At 35.1% G+C, this 24,572-nt stretch overlaps 1 protein-coding gene across 1 annotated transcript in view; it reads left to right on the forward strand.

Moving 5' to 3' along the window:
- The window catches only part of LOC131046342 (cysteine desulfurase, mitochondrial), a 48,153-nt gene extending 25,333 nt beyond the window's left edge, over window positions 1-22,820 (forward strand). Inside the window, exons 2-4 of the mRNA XM_059210851.1 lie at window positions 17,071-17,411; window positions 20,665-21,042; window positions 22,255-22,820. Of these exons, the coding sequence (XP_059066834.1) occupies window positions 17,071-17,411; window positions 20,665-21,042; window positions 22,255-22,582 (1,047 nt within the window). The 3' untranslated portion in view covers window positions 22,583-22,820. The remainder of the gene's footprint in view (window positions 1-17,070; window positions 17,412-20,664; window positions 21,043-22,254) is intronic.
- Window positions 22,821-24,572: the final 1,752 nt, after the last annotated feature.

Raw genomic sequence — 24,572 nt, forward strand, 5'->3', positions numbered from 1 at the left:
TGAGGTAGGATATAAGACACCATTCTACAGGGACAGTCCTCAGTGGCATTAAGTATTACTGTAGATAAATACATTGTTGCAAGTGTTGCATCAAGAGAAGCAGACAATCCTATGTTGCAGATGTCCTCACCAAGTTTCTTGAAGCTTGAGATAGACTTGGAGCTGTGGAGAACACCGCTTTGGTTGAGAGGGAGTCTCAATCTTTGTGATACATTGTGTTGTATCAACCATCCTCTGCGGGCAATGTAAAATGGTAGAAAAGATCCTCTCCACCCTCTGCAGGCAATGTAAGGTGGATCCAGTCTATGCTTGTGTGCGAGCTGGAAGACTATGTTATGTAGTTCCATTCTATGCTTGGTGCAAGATGGAAGACTACAATATTCTGATTATGTCTATTCCATTTCTTGCTTGTGTGCAAGATGGAAGATTATGATGTTACATTCTTCTTTGAGAGAAGACTGAGGTAAAGACAATGAATGATGGATATGCGTGATCGATGACATGGAAAGACTCCATGATGTGCATGAATAAATTATGTATGTATTCATGACTTGCAAGTGTGCATGTTAAAGTTTGAAGTCATCCTCCACCGGCATTACAAGATGGATACTATGGAATATTGTGCAAAGAGGAGAAAAGAGGCACCATTCAGCTAAAGTATATTAACACAGATGAATAGGTTGCAGATATCCTTACCGAACCCTTATCCAGAGTGAAGTTCGAATACTTCAGAGACAGACTTGGTATTGTGGAAAATGGAACCTAGATTGAGAGGGAGCTTCAATCTCAGTGACTATTTGTAGCACTTTGGATCATTCCTTGCTTGTGTGCAAGAATGAATTACATCCAATCTATGCTTGTGTGCTAGACGGATAATTGTACTAATGTAAAGACCCACTGGTGTATTACACTTTCTATGCTTGTGTGCTAGAACCATCCTATGCTTGTGTGCTAGAACCATCCTATGCTTGTGTGCTAGATGGAACTTAAAGGTTCAGATTATGTATTCTCCTCCTCCCTAGTTAAGAGGGAGTGTTGTTTGTAACTAGGGTTATGTATGGGTTCGGATTGCCTTAAGGCAACATCCGAACCCCCTTTAGGTCCGGGTCCTATCCTAGGGTAACGTGACTCTAATATATGCCTAGCCCAATCCTAAACACACGCCACCTAATTAAATTAGCGCCAAAATACCAAAGGAGGCCGACTTGCAATCAAGGATTTCAATGTGTATAAATAAGAGACATTTGCAAGTCTATAATTATCAAGTTCGAATCTCACACAAATGCGAATTAGCTCTGCTGTGCGAATTCTTCAAGAAGGGTGCGAACTTAACTTCAAGGAAGAGTGCGAACCTATCTAGATTGGTGCGAAATTGTCCAAGAGGACATAGTGGATTTTGATGCAAGTTTTGAAGCATGCAAAGGGATAGATCTGATATGTGAAGATCAAATTCAAGCTAAGTATTGTACTTATGATTTAGAGGAGAATATATAATCTGACCTGTGGGTCTTTCATGCTGGGTTTTTCCTCCTTAGAGGTTTTCCCAGGGTATGCTTGTTTGTCTACTGTTTTATTTCTGATTTATGTTGGCTTATTAAATACTGCAAATCTGATTACAATCTAGGGCATAATTAATTTATGTTGGCTTATTAAAATACCGCAAATCTGATTACAACCTAGGGCATAATCAATTATATAAATCTGATTAACATACCTAGGGTTTAAAATTACAAAGTCTATGTTGGTATGTTTGCCGTTGCGCCAAAACCTCGAGCTTTCAATGCCTGCTATAGACGCCAGACTTACCCAGATCCACGGGAGGCGGTTAAGCCATGTCGCAAACCTCGAAGGAGGTGCTGACCACCAAGTCAACAATCTCCCCCTCAGCACCGACTGAGGGTTTCGCACCGACGGAATGAAGGAGACCTCCCGGGATTTGAACCTGTGACCCAAGGCTCTAATATCAATTGTTGGTATGTTTGCCGTTGCACCAAAAGCTCGAGCTATCAACGCCCGCTACAAACGCCAGACTTACCCAGATCCATGGGAGGCGGTTAAGCCATGCCGCTTGCCTCGAAGGAGGTGCTGATCACCAAGTCAACAGTCTAACTCATGCCATCTGAACTGGTGGGTAATCCTTTACAAATCCCTAGTCGGTCATACACTATAGGCTACCCCTAACTAGTATGACCTCTGATTGGATTTTGGATTAACAAACTGGTTGATGCTCACATCACCTTGACTGAGTGTTCCTATGTCATTGCAATCACGCTAATTCATGAAGTCAATTGTTCATCATCCTGCTTGGTTGGATTGAATTCCTGATGGTGTCCAAGTCCTCATGTCTGTCTCTATGCTAGTGCATTTTGACTCTATGAGGCTCATTGGTTGTCATTTATGTTTGGACCCAATTTCCCATGCTGGTCAACAAACTCGAGGTGACTTATACTCTTATGGTGTAACCTATTTATTTTGGTCAAAACCCTAGATTAATTTAATACGAAGTCATACTTGTGCCCTTGAGCTAGCAACCTGCCCTCTCACGATTACAACAATCGAATATTTCATATTTCACACAGTCAATGCTGTTTACACAAGAGAAGTAGCCCATACTTGGCCTTTATTAACTGGTATCTGCCATTAAGTTGCAAATGATTAACATATGATGCCCTTTTTCACACATGAATATTACATGAAATACCAAACATTCAATACTTCTCCATAGTCTGGCATGTTTGATTGTATCGGCCGTTACTCTACCTCATCCTGAGGTTAAAGGCCTTATTTTATTTTAGATGTAAATTGTTCCCTTCTAGTTTTATTGTAGCATGGTTTAAACCGATTAACTTAGCTTAGTGTGGAAAAGATGAGATAGACAACAGGCTGCTATCTCTCTCATCAGCTTTTGCTTCTATGTTCTGTATGTATTATGAGCATTCGTGCTGCTACTGTACCATCCAATGAAAATATATATTTTTGTACGAATGCCAAACTGCATTAGGAAGCAGTGAAGCTATGTATTTCTATACATATGATTATCTGCATTAAGAAGCGCTATAAGCTCCCTTGTCTATCAAATCTTTTCGCACTACGGTATGTTTACTAAATGTGTAAGTGTACCTATAGTATTTATTATACCCAGCTGCATCAATGAGTCCTGAAATACTACTCTTGCCTGTCATTTCTTACCACACTAAATTAAATAGCAACAATCAAATTATCCAAAATTGGTTTTAATCGAATATAATGGCTGTTATCCGATATCATCTTGAGATTTAGGACCATAATATGATTAGATGTATTAGTTTATTTCTAATTCCACTATCTCCAACTTGGACTGAAATAGTCTTCCTTAGTTTGATAAAGGAATGACAGGCTTTAGGGCTACTAGCTCTCTTGTACATTCAGTGTTCTGTATTCTGCATTTGTAATTGTTCTTGTCACTGCTGCAATTATTAAATGCTCTTAATCAATTCCTAATATGCCAATCTGCATTTAGGAGCACATAAAACTATTTAAGCCTGTTTTCCTTTATTCAACTAAGATAAGTTATAACTCAATCCTCTGGAAGTTATTCTCTAAGATTGCATAGACAGCTAACACTGTTGAGGTGTAATTTTCCAATTAATGAATTTCTAAATGGATGAGTTAAATTCTAGTCTTAACAGCTCAACTATATTCTTTCTGAATAACTTTGAATGTTAAGAACCTCTGAAAATTCAAGGGTTTTGTTGCAGTTCCAACACTGTTCTAAATTACAAGACTGCGTTAGCTAAATAAGCATTCAAGTATTCTTTTATACTATTTTCATAATTCGAACTAAATTCAACCTTGCTATAGGTTTCAATGTATATACTTTTCTTGCTGTTTAATGAAACACTTCACAGTCATACAGCATATGACGTGGTGTAATGTATTCTTCTTCAAACGAAGATATATTCACAGCCGGACACCTTAGTGAACTGTGTGGTATTGTCTCTTTATTAAGTTACAATTATCGCAACTATTCTATGAAATACATTTAGAGATTGTGTTCTCAGCTATTATCAATAACCCAATGTGTCATAATGTTCCAGCTTCAAGGATTTTAGTTCCTTTCTTTTTAAACATCACTGTGAATGCTGCTATAGCCTAATGCCTTTTTAACAGTGAATTTTATTCAATACACAGCCATACTGAATATACTACCCAGCCATGTCATAAAATTATATAGTGAATATTTTCTTACTGTCCACAGAATTCCTACTCAGTCGTACATCGCTATGCCTAGAGTGGAATAATTTTATTAGCAAAAACCATTCCACATCCAGTCATAGTATTGTACGCTGAAATAAGAATTCTTCAATGAGCACAGTTAACTACAACACAACCCCTTATTTCACAATGAACCTGAATTTCCTTTATTAAGAAGGGTTTAACAACAAAATTTAGCAGAGAGCTAGTACGTATTTCTTTTTAATCTACAAAACACTCAACTCACAGCCATACTATATGGGAAAGGAAAATGATATGTAACTATACTTCTTTCCTTATCATTCTAAATTTTCAGATTCAGAAGAAGAAAGTAAACTCAAGTCATTCTATGCTGAGTTAAGCAGCATGACCTGAAAGATTTAATGAGATCAAACTGGATGGAGTTTGCCGTGAAACCCTTCCACTTCCTTGACCCTTTTTCTGAGCTTCTATGAGTTCCAGAATGGTAGCCGCTCAGCTTGAATGAAGAAGAACGGCGGTATTGCAGAGCTTTAATATTTTCCAAACCAAAACTCCAATGCATAATGTGTGTCGCCTCCCCCAAACGGAATGCCTATTTCCAAACTTTTATCCTATTGGATTGTCTTTTCCTTTACCCTAATTCTTCTTGAATCACGAGAATTTCATTCCCCTTCTTCACACCCATCTCGTGCCTGTTTCTTCCTGGAGAAGAATGGATGTTCACGCCAAATACTTTGGCTCTCCTCTTTTCTTCTAGAAGAATCAATTACTTCTATTTGATTTTATTCATTCCACTTTTTAAATGAATCTCAATATCGATTAAATATATGCCAAGGGTTCATTTATACTATGCCTGATAGTTTTCATGAAATGCTAATAATATAGGGTGATAAAATATTTGCAGCTCCGTTAAAATATTGAACTTATATAATAACCAAGTCGTTCGATACATGGCTTGATGCCAAAATAAGACTAAGTGGGCCCCACGAATGATTAAAATAATCCATTACAAATATCAAAGCCCCCTGCACAACTTAGCTTTTATATCAAAGCTATAAAGCATCATTGGCTTATAAATTAAAAAAAAATATAAACTTTCGTTGCTAATCATTAGCATTAAAACACACACACACACACACACACACACACACATATATATGAATCTATATATTCCATGTATACATATCGATGCGAGCGTGTATACGAATGTATTCATCTTGGTTTTGATTACGTACATATACGTACTTCCCATTGCAATATTAATTTTAATTATTATAAAAAGGAAATAAAATAATAATATTAATATTATTATTAAGTGAATTAATAATAACTTAGCTTCAAATACCTATTCCAAGACTTAAGATATGAAAGCCTAAACACCTATTTAGACCAAAATAGGGTTACTTGATACAACAGGTTGACGAAAACATGATCAAAGAAAGGCAACTTGACTCAACTTACAGTTAGTGTTTCCAAATGGCATGAGTTCTCTTTCCTTACCTCTCAACTTGATGATACTTCCCCTCCCTTCTCGGAGGACGACGAACCCCTGCACACACTTGGCCAGTTCAAACAATTAGCCTGAAATCTTTTCATATTCTTGACATTTCAAAATTATTATCAACAAAAGTAAAACATCTTAATTTCATCATGCTAAAATAGCAAAACATCAATTTAAAAGTTTTGAGTCATTATTTCATTGTACTGAGCACAAATACCATCTAGGGCATCATCACTCAGTTATAATATAAACATCTAGGGCATCATCACTCAATTATAACATGAAACACCTAGGGCACGATTAACATCGCGTAAATATCGCATAAAACTAGGGCACAAACATGGCGTAAAGTAGCATAAAAACAACTAGGGCACATACAACATGGCGTAAAGTAGCATAAAACAACTAGGGCACAAATGGGATGTAACACACACAATCAGAAAATAAATCTTACACTTAGGTGCAATATCTTTATTTCATAAACGAACCCTTACAAATTTGTCTACAATTGAGACTTCTCATATTTGGCACAACTATGAACTCTGTCGCGAATCCACTCCTAGGGAGGGTCAGGTTTTCGTCCAACCCTTCTATCCACTCCTGAAGGTTTTCGTCTCCAGAAGGCATAAAACTTTTATCCAATTCCAAGCATGAGCAATCCATCACCAGGAACCCCCTTGTAAAGGTCTCCAGGAAGTATCTAGAAGATAGGCTGGCTTGGAGAAATATATTTAATAAAGTGACATAATAATATTTTATTAATCTGTTGGTATTAAATTGATTAATTTTAAGTCATCACTTAAATCAGAGAAACAAGAATCGCCCAAACTCGGCTAGTCCGGGTCAGAGTCATGCCTCTCGAGTCTGCAGAGCTCGGACTCTGACTCGGTCGAGAGTAGGAGGCAAAATCGCTTGACTCGCCGAGCAGCGAGTCCAGTGACTGAAACTTGGCCGCCGGTTGGGTTAAATTAAATGACAAAAAAAAAACATTTTAAAAAGTTTTTTTTAAAATGAATGATCTCGTCTTTGTTCACTACAACCTTCGCCTAAGAATGAGAAAAATTAGGGTTACAACATGGCAGCGCCTCAAGGGGCGTTGCCCCCAAACCCCAGTCGAAAAATATGGGGGGAAACTGCGTCGATAGAAGTAGGGAAAATTTAACTTCCGAGTCTGACACTGATTGGATCGACCAAGTAGATATAGAGGTTGAGACTGTAGCCATGGTAGAGGAGGAGCGAAGAGCACGAGCAGAGACAGGAGATTCAGAGGTAGAATGTGACACAAATGTTCCTGATGTTGGTGAGCATGGCATGATGTCGCAGGGAGCGCCTGTGGCTGTCGAATCATCTAGGACCTACCTTAGACGCCTTCGTAGGGGGCCGGGGACGGAGGGTGTAGGCTCTTCTGAGCCATAGGCTTGTAGTTGTATTTACCTTTGGTATTTGTATGGAACATTTGATGATGATCATATGATGACATGGATTTTTTATTCCATGGGTTTTGTAATATTGTATACATTTGACAATATTTATATATCTATGTTTGTTATTTCCTTCAGCTACAATTTGCGTTTATGCTTATGTGATTGATGTATACTTGTGTATGTAATCAAATGAGCCGAGTTTGATGATGTTATTGTGTCTTTAAGGTGTATTCAATAAAGGGTGCATGAAACAAGTTTTAAATCTTTAAAAATCTCTAAATTTCTTGAGTTTTTTCACTTTCCCGAGTCCAGCCGAGTCTGAAGCCGAGTTCAGCCAAGTCTGAAGCCGAGTCTGACTCTGAGTCTCGAGTCCGAGTCCGGGTCGGCCTTGCCGAGTCCGAGTCCCATTTCTTTGACTTAAATATTATCTTTATTTTTGACAACTTAATAAAAATCAATTTAATTAATTGTCACTTTAAAAATCAAAGCTAACTGGACTCCAGTGTAGGTGTCTTGAATCATGGGAAGATTATTGCTTGCCAAAAGAACAGGGTTTGGAAATCAGGAGCTGTTTTGACTTCTTTTTAGCCCCAAAATTTCCTCCTTCCCAGGCAGAATGTAGGAATCTTAGCTTTTATGTCTGTTAAGTATCTCTTAAATGTGGCAAAGTTCAGTTAGTGGGATTTAGTCAATCCCCTAAAAGTTAGGTTCTTAATCCATTCAACAATACCTCATCCAAATTTATATTTAAACCTTTGTCCATTATATACATATAGAGCAATTTTTTATCTTTTTTTATAAGATCAGTAACTGTAGTCTGAGTCATATTTGGACAAGGCTGATCTTTAATATTGAGTGTTGTAGTAGCTCAAGTTCAAGTTAGATCAATTGCCATTGAAGAAAATGAGACAACCCTGTACAACCATTAAAGAAAAATTTAGACAATCTAAGCAGTGGTTTTTCAACGCTTGGTAAGGTACAAAGGTATTTACAACCAAGGTCTAGATGGGTAACCTTCCTAAGCAAGGTATAGTCAAACTTGTACAGCTTGTTGTTAGAGAGTTTCATATTAATAACAATGCCAGACTGATATCTGGAGAGAATTTTGATCGGGGAATACATCAAATAGCATTTAATGATTTTTTTTTAACTAAACTCATCATCCACTTGTATTAATGTCATGTCCCCTCCTGGGTCGTTATACATATGGAGAGAAAGAGAGAGAAACCCTAAGTAAAGAAGTTATTATTATTAATTATATAATAATTACCAACGAATAAATATTTGAAATTATTAATTATTTAATGTTATTATATTTAATCATATAAATGAAATCGGAAAATTGTCTCATTTATGAGACTTCACGATTTTCCTCTAAGGTTGAAAGACGACTAGTGGGAACTTACGCAATATCGGTTTGAGGGGAGATGATGGTTAGTTTGATAATAGTCATCAGTTATGGTTAGTAGCGATTAAGGAATAATATCGATTATCATAAGGAAGGAGTTAACAGTATCACCAATGTAAATTTATTAGATAATAATTAATATACTAAGAGGAAATAAATCATTAAATATGGATTAATTAAATAAGGAAAAGTATTATCAAACAAATGATTAAATTGGTAATACATTTGATATATTAAATAATAATCTAAGTATTCTATGAAAAATAAAATATATATTTAATTTATTTTAATAAAGGAAATGATATTTTATATATTTAAATGGGAAGATATTTAAATATATTTTAATATGTAATATTTAATATATTTAAATGAAATGTTATTTAGTATTTTATATATTTAAATGAAATGTATTTAATATTTAATATATTAAAAAGGAAATAATATATAATATTTAATATATTTAATTTATATATATTACAAACAAAACATAACCTCAATAAACCCGAAGTGGGCTGGGTTACTTAAGCACGAAGTGGTGCGTGGGTAATCGCAGCCTAGGCTGCGATTGCCCCCGCACCCCTTCATGCGGGAGGGGCCGTGGAGGGGCACAACCCCTCATGGGTTATTTAAGGTAGCAGCGGCAGGGAGAAAAGGAAAAAGGGGAAGGGGGAAAACAAAAGGAGGGTCTTCTACTGTAGTCGAAAGGTAAGGAACAAAGGGTGTTGGGTGTTAAATAATATAATTATATTAGTTAATGTGCTCATATTAGTTAATATGTAACATCATTATTATTAGTTAATATGTAATACTCCTTAATGCTAGTTAATGGGTAATGTGTAATGTTAATTAATAGGTGATGTTAATTGTAGTTTAGTGAATATATGTGTATTAATTAATTTGTAGTATTCACTGGTCGTTAAATATAGGCCAAGGGCATAATCATGTAATGGTTGTATACCCAAGTTTACACATTAGGAAGTATTATTTAATACAAAGGTATTTAATGGAATGTTATGCACATGTTAAAGATGATATAACACATTGATGTTTATAAGTTAAAGAATACATTAGGAATTCATGTTAACTCAAGGGATAGTTTATGAATTGAAACTATTATTCAAACATATGACTTGGTTGACTAAAAACTCAACCAAGAAGAGAAGGATCTGGTCACTTCCCCTTGAGGACTTGGATGATGGAGGCATCACCCAACCAAGGAAAGGCAAGGGTCTTCCTTGGTTGTCTTGGGTATAAGAGGTTATACCCGAGACAGGACTCAAGGTCGGGCCGATCCCCTCTGAGGACTTGGATGATGAAGGCATCACCCAAGGCAAGGAAAGACAAGGGTCTTCCTTGGAGGGCTTGGGTGTAAGAGGTTACACCCAAGACAGGATTCAAATTCATCTTCGATTTCCTGGAGGGCTTGGAACCAAGGGGTTCCAAGAGGGCGAGCTTCACGGCCGCCTAAGGACATCTTGGAGCCAAGGGGTTCCAAGAAGGTGAGCCGCACAACCGCCTAAGGCCATACTTTGTATGGCATTCGTATCCTTTTTATTAGATAAAAATTATGATGATGTTAAATAAGCATTGAAGTTAGATTATAATTCAGATTACTTATATATACATATATGTTTGTCATGTTCTAACAATTTGTTTTGCAGGATAATGATCTCTACCTAGTAGGGACATTACAATTAATTGAATACATTTTCTCATGAAAAGAGCCACCAATTTTATTTTCAATTTAAAATTGGCTTACAGCATATATAATACATATACAATAATTTCAATTCTGCATCAGTTAAACAAGATAGCCATTTTCATGTAAGTTTTTCCTTGACATGATTTATTGTCATCATAGTTTGAGAATTCAGACTTGACAGCTCAAAATTTTGACTTGGACTAGAGACTTGGCAAAATATCAGCAAAGCTTGGCGAAAATGAAAAACATAATTACACACAAAAAAACCAAAAATTAATGCACTTAGAGAACACAAAAGTATATTTTTTTTATCATCAATTTGTTGCAAGTCAAACTCAAAGAATACAACAACTCCTCTTAGCTTGATTTGCACCTATGGAGAGTCAAAAAAAGATAAGCGAAATCATATTTTAAAGCCTATAATCTCTTTTTTCCACGCGAGAGTTCAGCCATAAGACATGCACATTTTTATCTAAGATTCAAGTGCTTTTGTAGGAAACTCAGCTAGGACTCAGTGTGCAAGTCTTGTTATCCTCATTTCCAACATTATACAAGTATTGCACATGATCATGGTCATCTAGGGGCTTTATTGTTGATTGAAGTTTAGTGGGCTTGTCAAGATTTATGAAGATACATCCCCAACCTCTAGGCCCCCATCCCCATCCCTATTGCCATCTCAAGGACACAATGATGGGAGGGAATGTTTCTTGGTTGTCTCCTCTCCTGTAGGGAAATTGAGGATGTGCTTCCCTTTTTAATTTTAAAAAAATAGAACGAAAAAAATAGAGGAAAAAAGTGCAGCCCTTTATGAAACCTTGAACACACCCTCTATGTAACCTATTTGCTCATTTACATTGCCACTCACAACTACCACAATCATTTTTGTACTAGTAGTTGTGAACTTGAAGAGGAAAGAAAGAAGAGGAAAAGAGCGTGCATATTTATTACTAGTCATCCATTAACATTGCATACATAAGCAAAATTCATGGCTTCAAGGTATGCAATTTAAAGTACACTTTGCTTGATGCCAAATATGATGATTTTCTACAAAATCTATAGATGGCCTCAACGGCACCTCATGAAAAATGGAACAAGTTGCTTGAAATGTTTGATGCTCTCTAGAGTCCAAACAATGTACCATCAAGATTATATGGATTTTAAGGTAGTTTTCTTTAGTTGTTTAGTTCTATAGTGCATGGCTGAAAAGCTTGCTTTCAAAAATAGCTCGACTGACCAATTCTTTTTTAAAACTTGGACTTTGGCAAAAACTCAACAAATTTTTTGAACATTAAAAAATACATAAATTTGTAAAAATATTCCTTAAAAAGATTCATATTATTGAATTTAGGGAATATAATATATTACTAAAATCCTTTATATATGGATCGAATTAGAGTTCAATAACATCATAGACCAATAAATGTGTTAAATACATATCAACTTCGAGTTTCAATATGAATATTAAAAATTAAAAATTAAAATTTTTCTTCTATTACTTAAGCTCGTAAAAGTTTGTTGCTATTGTGTGGGTATCCTCGAATTAGATGGTATAGCTGCATTAGCCTCAACATGAACCTTTATAAGAGCCACAAGCATAATCATGATGTGAATGCAATGGGCTTTCTAGCCTTGCCTTTTGTCTCCTCAAATGATGCCATGTCCACTTCCCATTTTACTGTCTTCCTTTTTAGATCAATAATATCATCAGTAGTAAACAATGTGTTCACATCCTCTGCAACCCAATTTGAATATGGATTGGTGTCATCAAGGTCAAGCTCAAGATATGCCTCTTGCCCCTCTACCTTCTTGCCATACAAATGAAATTTGTACTATACAAAGACAATGTCATTCAAGTGTTCTCGAGTCGATCTGTTGCATTTCTTTGTGTGAATCTTTAAAAACATTCCAATTGTGTTCGCAACTAGAAGTTCTATAGGGCTGCAACAAAATGCAGATGGCAAGCTTTTGAAGATTAGGTGTCATTGCACCAAAATCTTCCCACCACGAATTTTGCAAGGACAGTATATTTATAACTTCGTATGAATTTAGTATGCTGAAATCTAAAAGTTAAAATAAACAAGGAACAAAACTCAAACATTTGTTATTTTACTTGGCTGTAGAGTGGCTATCCTTCAAATGCGTGGAGGTGAAGAAAACAACATCCCTCTGCTCCTTTATAGATAGTAAGCAACATGAGCATGTTAGAGTTATTGGTTCTACCTTCCATATAAAATGTTCCATATAGATTCATATTTGTTTCTATTCGATCCTTACAAATATTAAAATTGCCTCTTTGGTCCTAGCCATGGCCTCATATGAATATACATGCAGTTTTATATTCCATCCACCAATTGTGGAATCCTAATCCAATGGTTTTAAATTTTCGACACTTGAAGTAAGAGTGTGGATGAATGTGAAATGAGAAAATTAAAATAAATTGGGTATTAAGAAAAATTAATATAAAAAACTTAAAATATAATAATTTTACAATATCAGCAAATTGCAACATTATAAAACAAAATAAAAAATTTGATCAAAAAACATATTTTTTTGATGATTTCCTTATGCTCTTGGCAATGTATCATAAAAAATCGTCTTCACAACCCTTCTTCCTTTGGCCTTCATACAATAAGGACATTCCAACCGCTTTTTAGTCACAAATGTGCACCTAAGGGTGGGCAATGTGATTGTGATACTTTGCAAGGTGATGAAATTAGTTGCATAGTGTGTAGCTCTTGATTGCACAAGCTCTTTGCCATCAATGTGTTCTCTCTTGATATTGAGGACTTGTGTGGTTGTAGATGTGTTTTGCGGCAATCTTTGCTTTTTTTGCCATGTTCTTCACCCAACTTAGTTTTTTTATGCCGTCATGGAGAATGTGAAGTTAGTGAGTAGCACAAGGACTCCAAAACATCATAGGGTGCCTTGCCTCTAGAAGTGTACTAGTTGCCACACATGCAGATGCATTGTTTGCCATTATTTGGACAACATTTCCAATCCCATCTCCATAACCACTCTAGCCAACAAGTTGCAGAAATTGTCATTTTTTATTTTCGCGGAGGCATCAACCAACTTCAACAAGAATAATTGTCCTCATGAAGCCACAAAGAAGTTAATTAGTACTCTATTTTGCTCTTTGTCCACCAATTAGATAAAATGTATGCTTCTCTTTCAATTTAGCATTTGTTTCTCTACTAGCTGCTTTGTGTTTTGGACTATATCTTGAAATAGAAGGCCACTCAACTCATGACAGCTTAGGGCCTTGAAAGTTGTACCTGCCATGCTCATTGTAGTGACCAAGTACACCCAATAAGAACTCATAGCAACATTAAATAGAACATTTTAGTAACCAATTGACACTTGCCAATTTTTCCTCATGTTGCAATTTCTCACCACACATAGTATCATGCAATGAAGTTTGTGCATTGGAAGTGTTACAAGGATCCAAAAAAATTGGAACTACAGCTGCCCACACTCTCTAGTCTTGTGTTTCTGGATTAATGGAAGCATAAGAGCCTTTTAAATCTCTCTTTAACTTTGCAAAATTCATATCTTGGGCTGCCATTGCCTTTGTCATCCTCTTTTTCTTTGCTTTGTTTTGTTCATATGCTGCAAGGAGAGCTTTGTCCTGTTTTCATCCTCTTGAGTTGCTTGTGCACATGCCACATCTTGGCAAGGGAGTCATGATAGTTGATACTCAAGGCAATTATGCCTCCTCTTATATCCATCCCGCAATAGTTGTAAACAACCATTTCTATCTTTGTACTTGCTGCCTCATGTTTCATTGCTTGTTGCCACCTCTTCTTGCAGATGTCAATTTTCTTGAAAGTGGAAATAAACCTTAGCAAAAGGGAAATAATAGAGAAAAATCAAACAAACCTTAGTAGCCTAGATGTAATAACCTAATCTAAATGCACATAGAAAACAACCCAGAAATACCTAAAATTACTACAATAATAAATACTTTTGCAAAACAATACACAAGCAAAATATAATCCATTAAACTAATATTAGATTAATGAACACAACCACATGCAAAATTGGACATCACTAGTATTCCGAACGTAAGTTTGCTTAAGGGTTTTTGTCCTCGAGAAGCTTGATCTCTACACTTAAAGTGCTTTGTCTCCAAGTCACAATGCTGAAACAAAATGTCTAGCCTAGGAAAATAAATGATTTTTGTTTTGTTAGATTTCAAGTGGACTTTTCTTTTCCTCCTCACATTGTATATGTGCTCCATGCTTCTTCAATCATAAGCAAACTGGTGCTCAATGATGGCAATCTCACTGACAAGTTCCTTTCTCAATTGATGGCAATTTAAATTAATTAATTGATAAATCCATTTGTATTTAACAAACCCTAACTGACTCATCCACCTTAAATTGACTTTAACTATTCATATGCTGCTAGCTCACTCACTCAATGGTATGCTATCAATTCAAAAAGGAGTCCTTACGAATCCTCACAAAGTTTCTTGCCAAAAGAAGTAGGGTTAGGAAGCTGGGAGCTGTTTTCAATCCTTTTTTGGCTCCAAATTTCTTTCTAGGCAGGCAGAATGTTTGAATCTTAGCTTTTGTCTCCGGCAAGCAATTATGTGGAGAAGAGGGAATGCAAGAAAGAAGAGCAGATACAGGATCACAATCTAAGTAGACCACCCCGTGCTGGATGTCCAATGTGCTTGCCACTTAGGGCCAAGAGGGTGAGTATCCGCTCTTGGGCTTAGATAGGAGGATTTCCGGGCACTCTATTGCGATTTCCTTTCCAACCTCTATGATGGTTGATTGTGGGAGAAATCAGTGTTATAAGAGGATAATTAAGGAGACGTGAATAGGGAGGGCAGATACAAGCCCCCCAGTAGGTAGACCGCCCCATGTTGGATGTCCAATGTGCTTGCCACTTGGAGCCAAGAGGGTGAGTGCCCACTCTTGTGCTTAGCGTGAGGATTGCTTCGGGTCAACCCGTGGTGTTCCCGCATTCAAACCTATTCTGACTAAATACTTAAATGAGCGTAGATGTAGCGTTGCTTATCTAATGAATTATGATGATTATACAATTTATACGTATTTGAACTCATATGTGTGAATGCTAACCCTAATAGAAATAATAGGATTTATGAATTATATATACATATACAATATTGTGTGATATGATTGCACGACTTATTCCAGGGTTTTATCTTGCTAAAGACATATTTATTGGTAAAGTTAAAATTCTGACTATATTATGCCTTTTGTTTAATCTGCAATTAGGACTATATAGAGTCCCACTGAACCCAGTAAGAGAGGATTCTGCCTACAAAACTTCTGTAGGTTCATAATTGAAAGTGGTTGAGAGTGTTAATGACTTTTAGACTGTAGACTGATTTTGTGTCATTTATGTGCTTGGATTCAAGTGAATATATGATTTTTTGATATCGACCATCTTTAGGTCATTTACGTGATTTACTTTGAATGCCTGTGAGACACTGGGAACCTCACTCAACACCAGCTTGTTTATGTGCCTGTATTTTAGGCAATTAAGCCAACTGATATCAGGAATTTAAGTGATGGTTTTCCTCAATTAACAAGTGCTCGTAATGTTGGCTAGTTCCTAAATGCTTTCAGTTTCTTCCATAAAGATGGTCAAGATTCTGTTCCAGAAAACAATATTTTTTGGAGGATACTATGTTACCTTGATTTTATAAGAATCAATATATCTTTTGGAAAATGATTAAGTTATTGTAAACTTTGTGACCATCAAATTTTCAATACTACCCCTTTTGTGCACTTGCTTTTGTAAGCAAGGTCCAAGTTCGATTCCCAGGTTTAACTGTGGGATGCCCGAAATGGGCTCATTTCTTAAACTTCTGAAGAGCAATGTGGTTTTGATATTCCTCTACATAAAAAGGAAATCGTATTCACAGTTATCTTATTTTTTAAAACATAATAATAGTGCCAAGGTCTTATAAAAATACTTGAATCTGTTAGATTTGCCAAAGTTTAAATCTCCCAATAGAAAAAGGTATGCATTTTCCTAGTAGAGTGGCATGTAGCACATGTATTTCTTATTTTTGACAGAGATGTTTTGCCTTGAAGTTCGTACTTTAAACTTTATACCTCAAAATTTTCGATGAAAAGGTTGAAGGCCTTGGGGTACTTTTTATAGGTGTTCTTTTGCCAATTTTGGCTGATATAATTTTGAAAATTTAGATTTGTGACTTTTTCATTGAATTTTAAAAATTTAGATTGATTGGTTATTCTGAGAAATCTTGAAATTCAAATTCCCCAACTAGAAAAATCTCCAAAGAGGTTGGTAAGGCTGGCTTTTTATGCTTTTAGGCCAAAGTGGTCTGTAGGACAGCAGAGTGTATTCACTTGTTTAGAAGATTATCTCAAGAACTGTCTAGTTTTAGAAAAAGTTGCATGATCTTTGTTTAGTTGTGTTAATTTAAGATTTTATGTATGGTTGAAACTATCGATGTAATTAGGCTTGACTTCAAAACATTGGCATGCAGTTTTCTGAGATGTTTGATTTTAGATGAAACTGAACTGTTAATGTTTCATTATCTATGCCATTTAAGATACATATCTTAAAGATTCTTTGTTCCCAAGGCTTCTTTGGAAGGGTTCATTACGAGTTCAATTTTCTGGTTGGGATTCCTGCAAGGTTTATCTAAAATATACATAAATTGATTAGATTTCTCAAAATTTATGGAGTATAAGATAAAATTAGTCATATTTTAACCTGTAGATGCATATGCTTATACTTTGGAAATGAAAAAATTTGCCATCTATTCTATATGTGTAAGATATTTCCATTCCTGTAATTTTTTAATGAACAGGTTGCAGGCCTTATTGGTGCAAGCCCTAAAGAGATCATCTTCACCTCAGGTGCAACGGAGTCCAACAACATATCTGTAAAGGGTGTCATGCACTTTTATAGAGACAAGAAAAAGCATGTCATAACAACACAAACAGAACACAAATGTGTTCTTGATTCTTGCCGTCATTTGCAACAAGAGGGTTTTGATGTTACTTATTTGCCTGTCATGAAGGATGGACTTGTCAACTTAGATGAACTCAAGGCTGCCATAAGACCTGACACAGGGCTCATCTCTGTCATGACTGTCAACAACGAGATTGGTGTCATTCAGCCAGTTGCAGAGATTGGTGAAATTTGCAGGTAGAATTTTCTTTAAGGAACCATATTTTTATAGAAAAAATGGTAATTCCCGTGAAAATCAACTTATTATTATTATACCGAGAGGCATAAGTACTGTGACAACAAAGGAAGGTGTAATGGCGTGAGCATGTTTAAAAAAACAATTAAAGAGCCAGCATACAAAATAATAAAAATACAAAACAAATAAAATGGTATAGCTGACATAGAAAAGTTTATTGACTACACTGAATAAAATAGTTTTGAATTTTTAACAAAATATCTATGTACTTGAGTAAATAAAATAGTGAATAGCTATGCACTTTAGTAAATAAAATAGTAGATAATACTCTATAAACAACTATATGATCAAATATGGAGTAAAATTATTTCAAAATTAGTTTTTAACTTTTATTTAAATTTAGTAAAATAAAATAGCAAGTAAAACCTTGGATGTTTTAAATATATTTCACCACATGGTATAAGTAGATTTTATGTACATCATAAATATAACTATTAACAATAAATTACATATAAATATTTAATATTTATTATACTTTTCAAAGTGCAATTAAAGTTTAATATTAACTTGTGTTTAATAGTAAAGTTTAAGTCTTACACTAAAGAAGCCCATGAGACATATTGAAGTGATTTTTAAAATTTGAAGGTTGGCGTAAGGTGAGGATAGTAAGAATAAAATCAAATACCAAGATTTTATTTTAAGTGCAGAGAAAGAGGTGGGTTATGATTCTTAAATAAAAATAAAAATTTATGTGCTCATGCATGTAGTAAATAAAATAAAATAATTAGTGTAAGTAAATAAAATGGCGTGAGAGTGACCTCTTGGCGTTTTTTTAGATAGATGTATTTAAGATAGCTATGCTAGTTATTTTTTAAATTGGTTGATTTTCCTTGTGGGTAAATCTTCAGCAACAGATATCTTTGATGCAAAAATCACCCGGGATTTGCACCCTACCTTATCTATTGATATATGTGCATTCATAGTTGATGCAGTATTTAAATAATTTTCAACTCCAAGCCTCACCTTAAGTCGAAGTTGTACTTTCTCAATACTTGTTACAATCATAGTTGAAACAGTACTTAACTGAATGTCAATTTTGGGGATTTTAACCTTCAGCTCCTATATGGCTCCTATATGGAAGCTCTCATAATTTATCACTCGAGCATTATTTTTCAACATATCCTCCTTTTTTTGTTGAAGATAATTTTATAATATTATAAAGTGTAAGATTTGACTATGGAGATAGCTGCCCAAGATCTAAAGGCCTAACCAAATGCACAAAGAAATGAGAAGATAAATATGACAAGAGTAAACTGTATTACTATCAATGAATGTATGTATAATATATGAGAGATCTTTGGTTATGTACACCAAGGTGAGACATAGAAAAACATAAGATAATGACAAATGTTTTAATTTTATGATATGAGACAAAGTGAAGATGTGCTAAAAGTGCCCCGAGTAAACTTAAGTAATAATGTGTGGACAGGACCCAATAGTGGTACTGGTTAGGAAATAATCTTTTGCACACCAACATAAAGAGCTGTTTATACTCGCATCTTGACTGAAACTTGCCAGACATATTAGAGTTGGGTTTCCATAACAGCAATCCACACTGGTAGGCCCATCATAAATGCCCTAAAGCAAGCTATTCATAATAATTTCTGTTCATATAACCAATGACAAAAAAGTACATGCTAAATCCATTCGGCATAATATTTTTCAAATATCTGAAACAAAAGAAAGAAATTGAAGTTTAGAAAGCTGAAAGTTGAAATCTCAAGCAACATTAATGCTCCTGATGTACATGACAATTTGGGTACTTAACCCAACACACAGCACACTGAGATTATTATGTTTTTCATCTTCACATATCTTTTTAGTGGGTTCACAGTATATGCTGAGATAGCAAGAGTAGAAATGATCTACCTGTCAAACGCTTATGTAAATAATATATTTGTTCTGTTAATAATATTAGTGATAAAAAGTTTATGTAAATAAGTTAAATTAATATATAGAAATTGGCTTTGGAGTTGCCCTTGGCTTTGGGGAACTAATTCACATCTTTCTCATTATCTATGTGATAATTTTCAATTTTGTTGGCATTCACAGATCACCAATCTTGCTGAATCATCTGTCTATCCTTGTGAATATTCTTATTTTGGCCACCTGATCTGAATTAAAACATTGGGAGGCTTTATGTCTTCAGGGGTCTCCCTGATCCAGACCCAGAATAGGCAGTAATAGGAGGAATGTTAATGGACAACAGCCTACCTTTTCAGCTAATATAGAAATGAAAAAATATTAATCTTCAAAATGTTAATCTAGTGTTGTCTGTCAATATGGGAATCTCCTGTATGTTCAATAGCAGGAAACAATTAAAAAAACAGAAAAAACGTATTAGAAAAATGTCATGTTTGCTGTGGAGTTAGAAAAATCTGTCACAGTTTGTCACGGGTTCATTAGGGACAAACTTGGAGGCCAAACTGCGATCCCTGGCTGTACCTCTGCTCACACCCTACTAGAATCTGGATTGGAAACAGATTGCACCCGAACCTGGGAAGTTTCAGGTATGAGTTGGTAACATAAGACTGGCAAGAGTCATGCAATACGACCGAATAATTATGGCCATATTTCAATCTGCTATCCTCAAATACTCAGTCTTCCTCCCATAGCAAACTGTTGATTTCAGATGTCTGGTGAAAATCTAAAAACATATTATATTTTTACCAAGGTTTTAAATGTTGTAAAAACATATTATAAAGAAATTTCCAAATCTAAAAAACTGTTTTAAGATAAATTATGACAAATATTGATTTTCAATTGATGATTGAAATAAAATTGTTTCTCTTAAAATGATGGAACATCTTGATTTGTAATTGGTGAAGAAATTGATTTTTTCATAGAAATATGGCAAATCTTGATATTCGATTGAGAGAATATTTTTATTTTATTTAAATTAATCTCAAATTTGGTTTTCAATTGATGAAGAAAATAAAATTATGTGTAGAGTTCATGTCTAATCTTGATCTTCATATGATGAAGAAAATAAAATTGATTTATAGGAATAATGGAAATAAAATTGATTTATGGGAATATTGGAAAATAACAATTTTTCAATTGACAGGAAATAAAATTGTTTTTACAGGAATTTTGGCAAATATATACCTCAAGTGGTGAATGTTTTAGAAATAAAAATGAGAAAATGACCATGCAGGATATTTCAGGTCAGCAACTAAATTTTTCTCTGTGCAGGCAGCACAAAATTTTCTTTCACACTGACGCAGCACAGGCCGCTGGAAAAATTCCTGTTAATGTAGATGACATGAAGGTTGATTTAATGTCCCTTAGTGGACACAAATTCTATGGTCCAAAAGGTGTTGGGGCTCTTTATATCCGGCGAAGGCCTCGTGTTCGAGTTGAGCCACAGATGAATGGTGGGGGGCAAGAGAGGGGTTTGAGAAGTGGCACAGTTCCAACACCTTTAGCTGTGGGAATGGGAGCTGCTGCTGAATTGGCTTTAAAAGAAATGGCCTTTGATCAAAGACATGTAACAGAATTGCAGGACCGTTTGTTGAACGGAGTTAAGGGGCAGCTGGATGGGGTTGTCATCAATGGCAGTACAGAGCACAGGTACGGGGGCAGCTTTATGGGCTTATTATTTCCTCTAGGCATTTTTTTCACAAATTCAAGATTAGATTTGCCATTTTGCGAATTGCCATATGCATTAGCTTGGGTTTTAAATAAATTGTGCCTGATTTTTTCCTCTAATTTAGAAGGGTAGCTTGTAGTTTTATTAATGGACCCAATCTCCCAGTTCTGACATTCAATTCAAATTGTACATGGTAGGCGATACAGATAGATGAAGATTCTGTATAGAAAGCTCTTTTACAGTTTATACAACATACATTTAAGCCCTTTAAAAGAAAACAATTTTTTTTTCAAAATCTCTGAACCCTGAAATACATCATGGCCTAGGCTAATCCCATTTGAACTAGCTATAAGTGCCTAATCAGAGTAATAAACAGGAAATGTAGAAAGTAATTAATTCTTGGAATATGAGTAAAGCCAAATCAGCCAAGAGGATAGCACTTGCTGAGCATGTCAATGCGGGTGCTGCTTAGCCCTGTTTGATTTTTGCCTCTGAAGAATATTTTTCAGCATTGCTCTCATTGTAGCAGCTTGATTGGCAGCAACTTGGTTTTCTGTGTTATCTGCAACTTAAATCTTCACCATTCTCCATTATAGCCATCTGAATTTTTATCATAAGTTTATGCTTTGATGGACAACTCATCCTGTAATCTAAGACTCTTTGATGAAACAAGCACACTCTGCACGACAGTAAGGATTTTATCTTTTTCTTGACTTCCTTAGATCTTATTGTTCTCATATCTTGAGGATTTGGGTTTTGAAATAGATTTATGAACAGATCCATTGCAAATTTTGTTTTTAAGAAAAGCATAAACAGTCCCAATTCCCCAGTCTGGAGAATTGCCAGAGGTACAGGCGAGGTTTAGACGTGGAAGTTAATGAAGACAGGATAATCTGAAGTTTCCTGTACTTCATAGTAAAAACAGCCTAAAATGTGTAAACAGGCATCAATTTTGAACTCTTCAGAATAAAACAGGGTCTTCCTGCTCATATGTGTTGTACTCTATATAACATTTATTTTTCAACCGATGGCTTAAAATGATATCCTACATTAACTTCTTGTTAACTGCGAGGGGGGAAGGGGAGGGGAATCAAAATGACATATAATTCTGCTGGCTAAGTGAGGCCCTTTCTCTTGGAAGGTACACTAATATTCTATGCTAATTTTTTTTCTTTTATAATTTTTCCTGACAGGTACGCTGGGAATGTAAATATTTCTTTTGCATATGTTGAAGGGGAGAGCTTGTTAATGGGTCTCAAGGAGGTCGCAGTTTCAAGTGGTAGTGCATGCACTAGTGCAAGTTTGGAACCCTCTTATGTACTGAGGGCTTTAGGAGTTGAAGAAGATATGGCACATACTTCTATTAGATTTGGAATTGGAAGGTTTTCTACAGCAGAGGAAATTGACAGGGCAGTAAGTCTCACTGTTGATCAAGTGAAGAAACTGCGAGAAATGAGCCCACTCTGGGAAATGGTACAAGAGGGAATTGACATTAAGAACATTCAATGGGCACAGCACTGATTATGTTTATAATTCAGGGTATATCTGCAGCTAGTGGGTCTGAATTATGAATGCTCTAAAGTTCTTGACGTGCAAAAGAACATTTGAATTTTAAAGCTTTATCGGGTGCCCTCCTGGCATAATCTGCAGGCCTCATATAGATATGTCTGTTCATCATAATGTAAATTATCAAGTTTTGTTGGTAATATTATGTACAATATGTTGGTGAATAAAATAGGTTTGGCTATTTTTCAGTCTATTATTTATTCCCCTTTATTGTATTTTAACTATTGCTAGTAGAATGTTTTATGTTATCCAGCCTTTATGCGTACCTTGGATGCTTTGTGAAATTATTTCTGCTTAGATATTCTTGACAGTCAAAGTTGGAAAACATCAATTGTGCAATAATCATGCAGAATTATTTCTGCTTATAGATGTGGCTTATTTATGAACAGCTAAGAATTATCAATGTGGACAATTCATGTATAAGATTTTGCAATAGAATCCAGGTCAGAGAGATTGAAACATGAAATTTTATGTTTCCATATGTGATTTGCAAGATTGGAAGCTGATTCAAAGAGCCCTCACAAAGTTTGTTATTGGGATCGAGGAAGACCTTTGTATGATTTACCTACGTCCCACCTGCGAACATCTATTGTATTTCTGATTTAAAATATTTCTATGCTATGAGCTGTCTTTAATAATATATGCATGCACCGTCATAGGCCCTTTCCAACTGAACAAGAATCTTTCTATCTAGAATGGATCATTTCTCTATGACCTACATGTTTTATGTGTTGATCTATTGCATGTTTTGGGTAAGTGCTGTGTTTTTATTATTATTTGCTTCGCAGAATTCTAAGATATCAAGAAATTGCAAAGGATCTTCTATTAGTCCTATGTTAACACCAAGTTTCTTGGATGCTGATGGCAGGGACAGCTATTAAAGAAAAAGGAAATTTTTAAAAATATATATATTTATAAATATTCATACAAAAAAATTCACGAGGCTTTTATCATATACGTTAGAGAACTTTAATACCTAATAGTAGAGTTGAATTGAGAAAACAAATTACCAATAAAATGTACAATACGAAATGATAATAACATAGAGAGAATGCAGCTCTCCCTAATTAGCATTTTGTAACATTGCATCAAATTTGGAGTTTTGAGTTTGTGTCGTCGCCTATATGAAGTGCTGCCTCATTCGATCGTGTGTTTGGCCAGCAGAATATTGGACTGTGGAGTTTGACAAAAGCTAGACACCGTATCTTAAGGTAGATTCTTCAGACTATGCATCTTTCCAATGGCTTTCATGAGCTCTTATTTATTCTGTTCATCAATAGATGCACTCTTTTTGACCTTGTTGCCCATCATTTGAGATTTAGTTTTTAAATTACTACATGAAGTGAGGTGTCTATAACTGTAAATTATTATTACAAAAGTCTATAAAGAATGCGAGGTGTCGATGACTTGCACAAGAAGTGAGATGGAGGAGTAAACATATCAATAAAGAAGAGAATCATTTATAAGTAAAAAACTTAAAAACAATAAAATAAAAATTTAGCAATTTATTAAAAAAATTAACTATTTATTAAAACATTGCTATTATCTGCCAACTGTTAAAAGGTTTTTTGTTTATCACTTTTTCTTTCAGCCATGTTTGCTTCTAGCTATGTATTCCGCTCTGAATTAACCACCATTAACCACCTATTCTACTTTTTTATTAACCACCATGTTTGCCTCTAGCTATGTATTCCACTTTGAATTAACCACCATTAACTCGGAAGTGTTTTTGTGTGTTGGGTTGTACATTCGGTAGTTTCTTGTGAAAAATTGAAGTACTAAAAACTTTGAGCATTTAACATTATACAAATTGGTCAAGTTTGAATGATCATTTTGACTATTATTAGTGGTTTAAGGAGATTAATGACTATTAATGATTACATTTCAGGTTGTTTGAATGATCATTTTGACTATTATTAGTGGTTTAAGGAGATTAATGACTATT

The sequence above is a fragment of the Cryptomeria japonica genome, chromosome 8, assembly GCF_030272615.1.
Source record: "Cryptomeria japonica chromosome 8, Sugi_1.0, whole genome shotgun sequence".
Classification (NCBI taxonomy): Eukaryota; Viridiplantae; Streptophyta; class Pinopsida; order Cupressales; family Cupressaceae; genus Cryptomeria; species Cryptomeria japonica.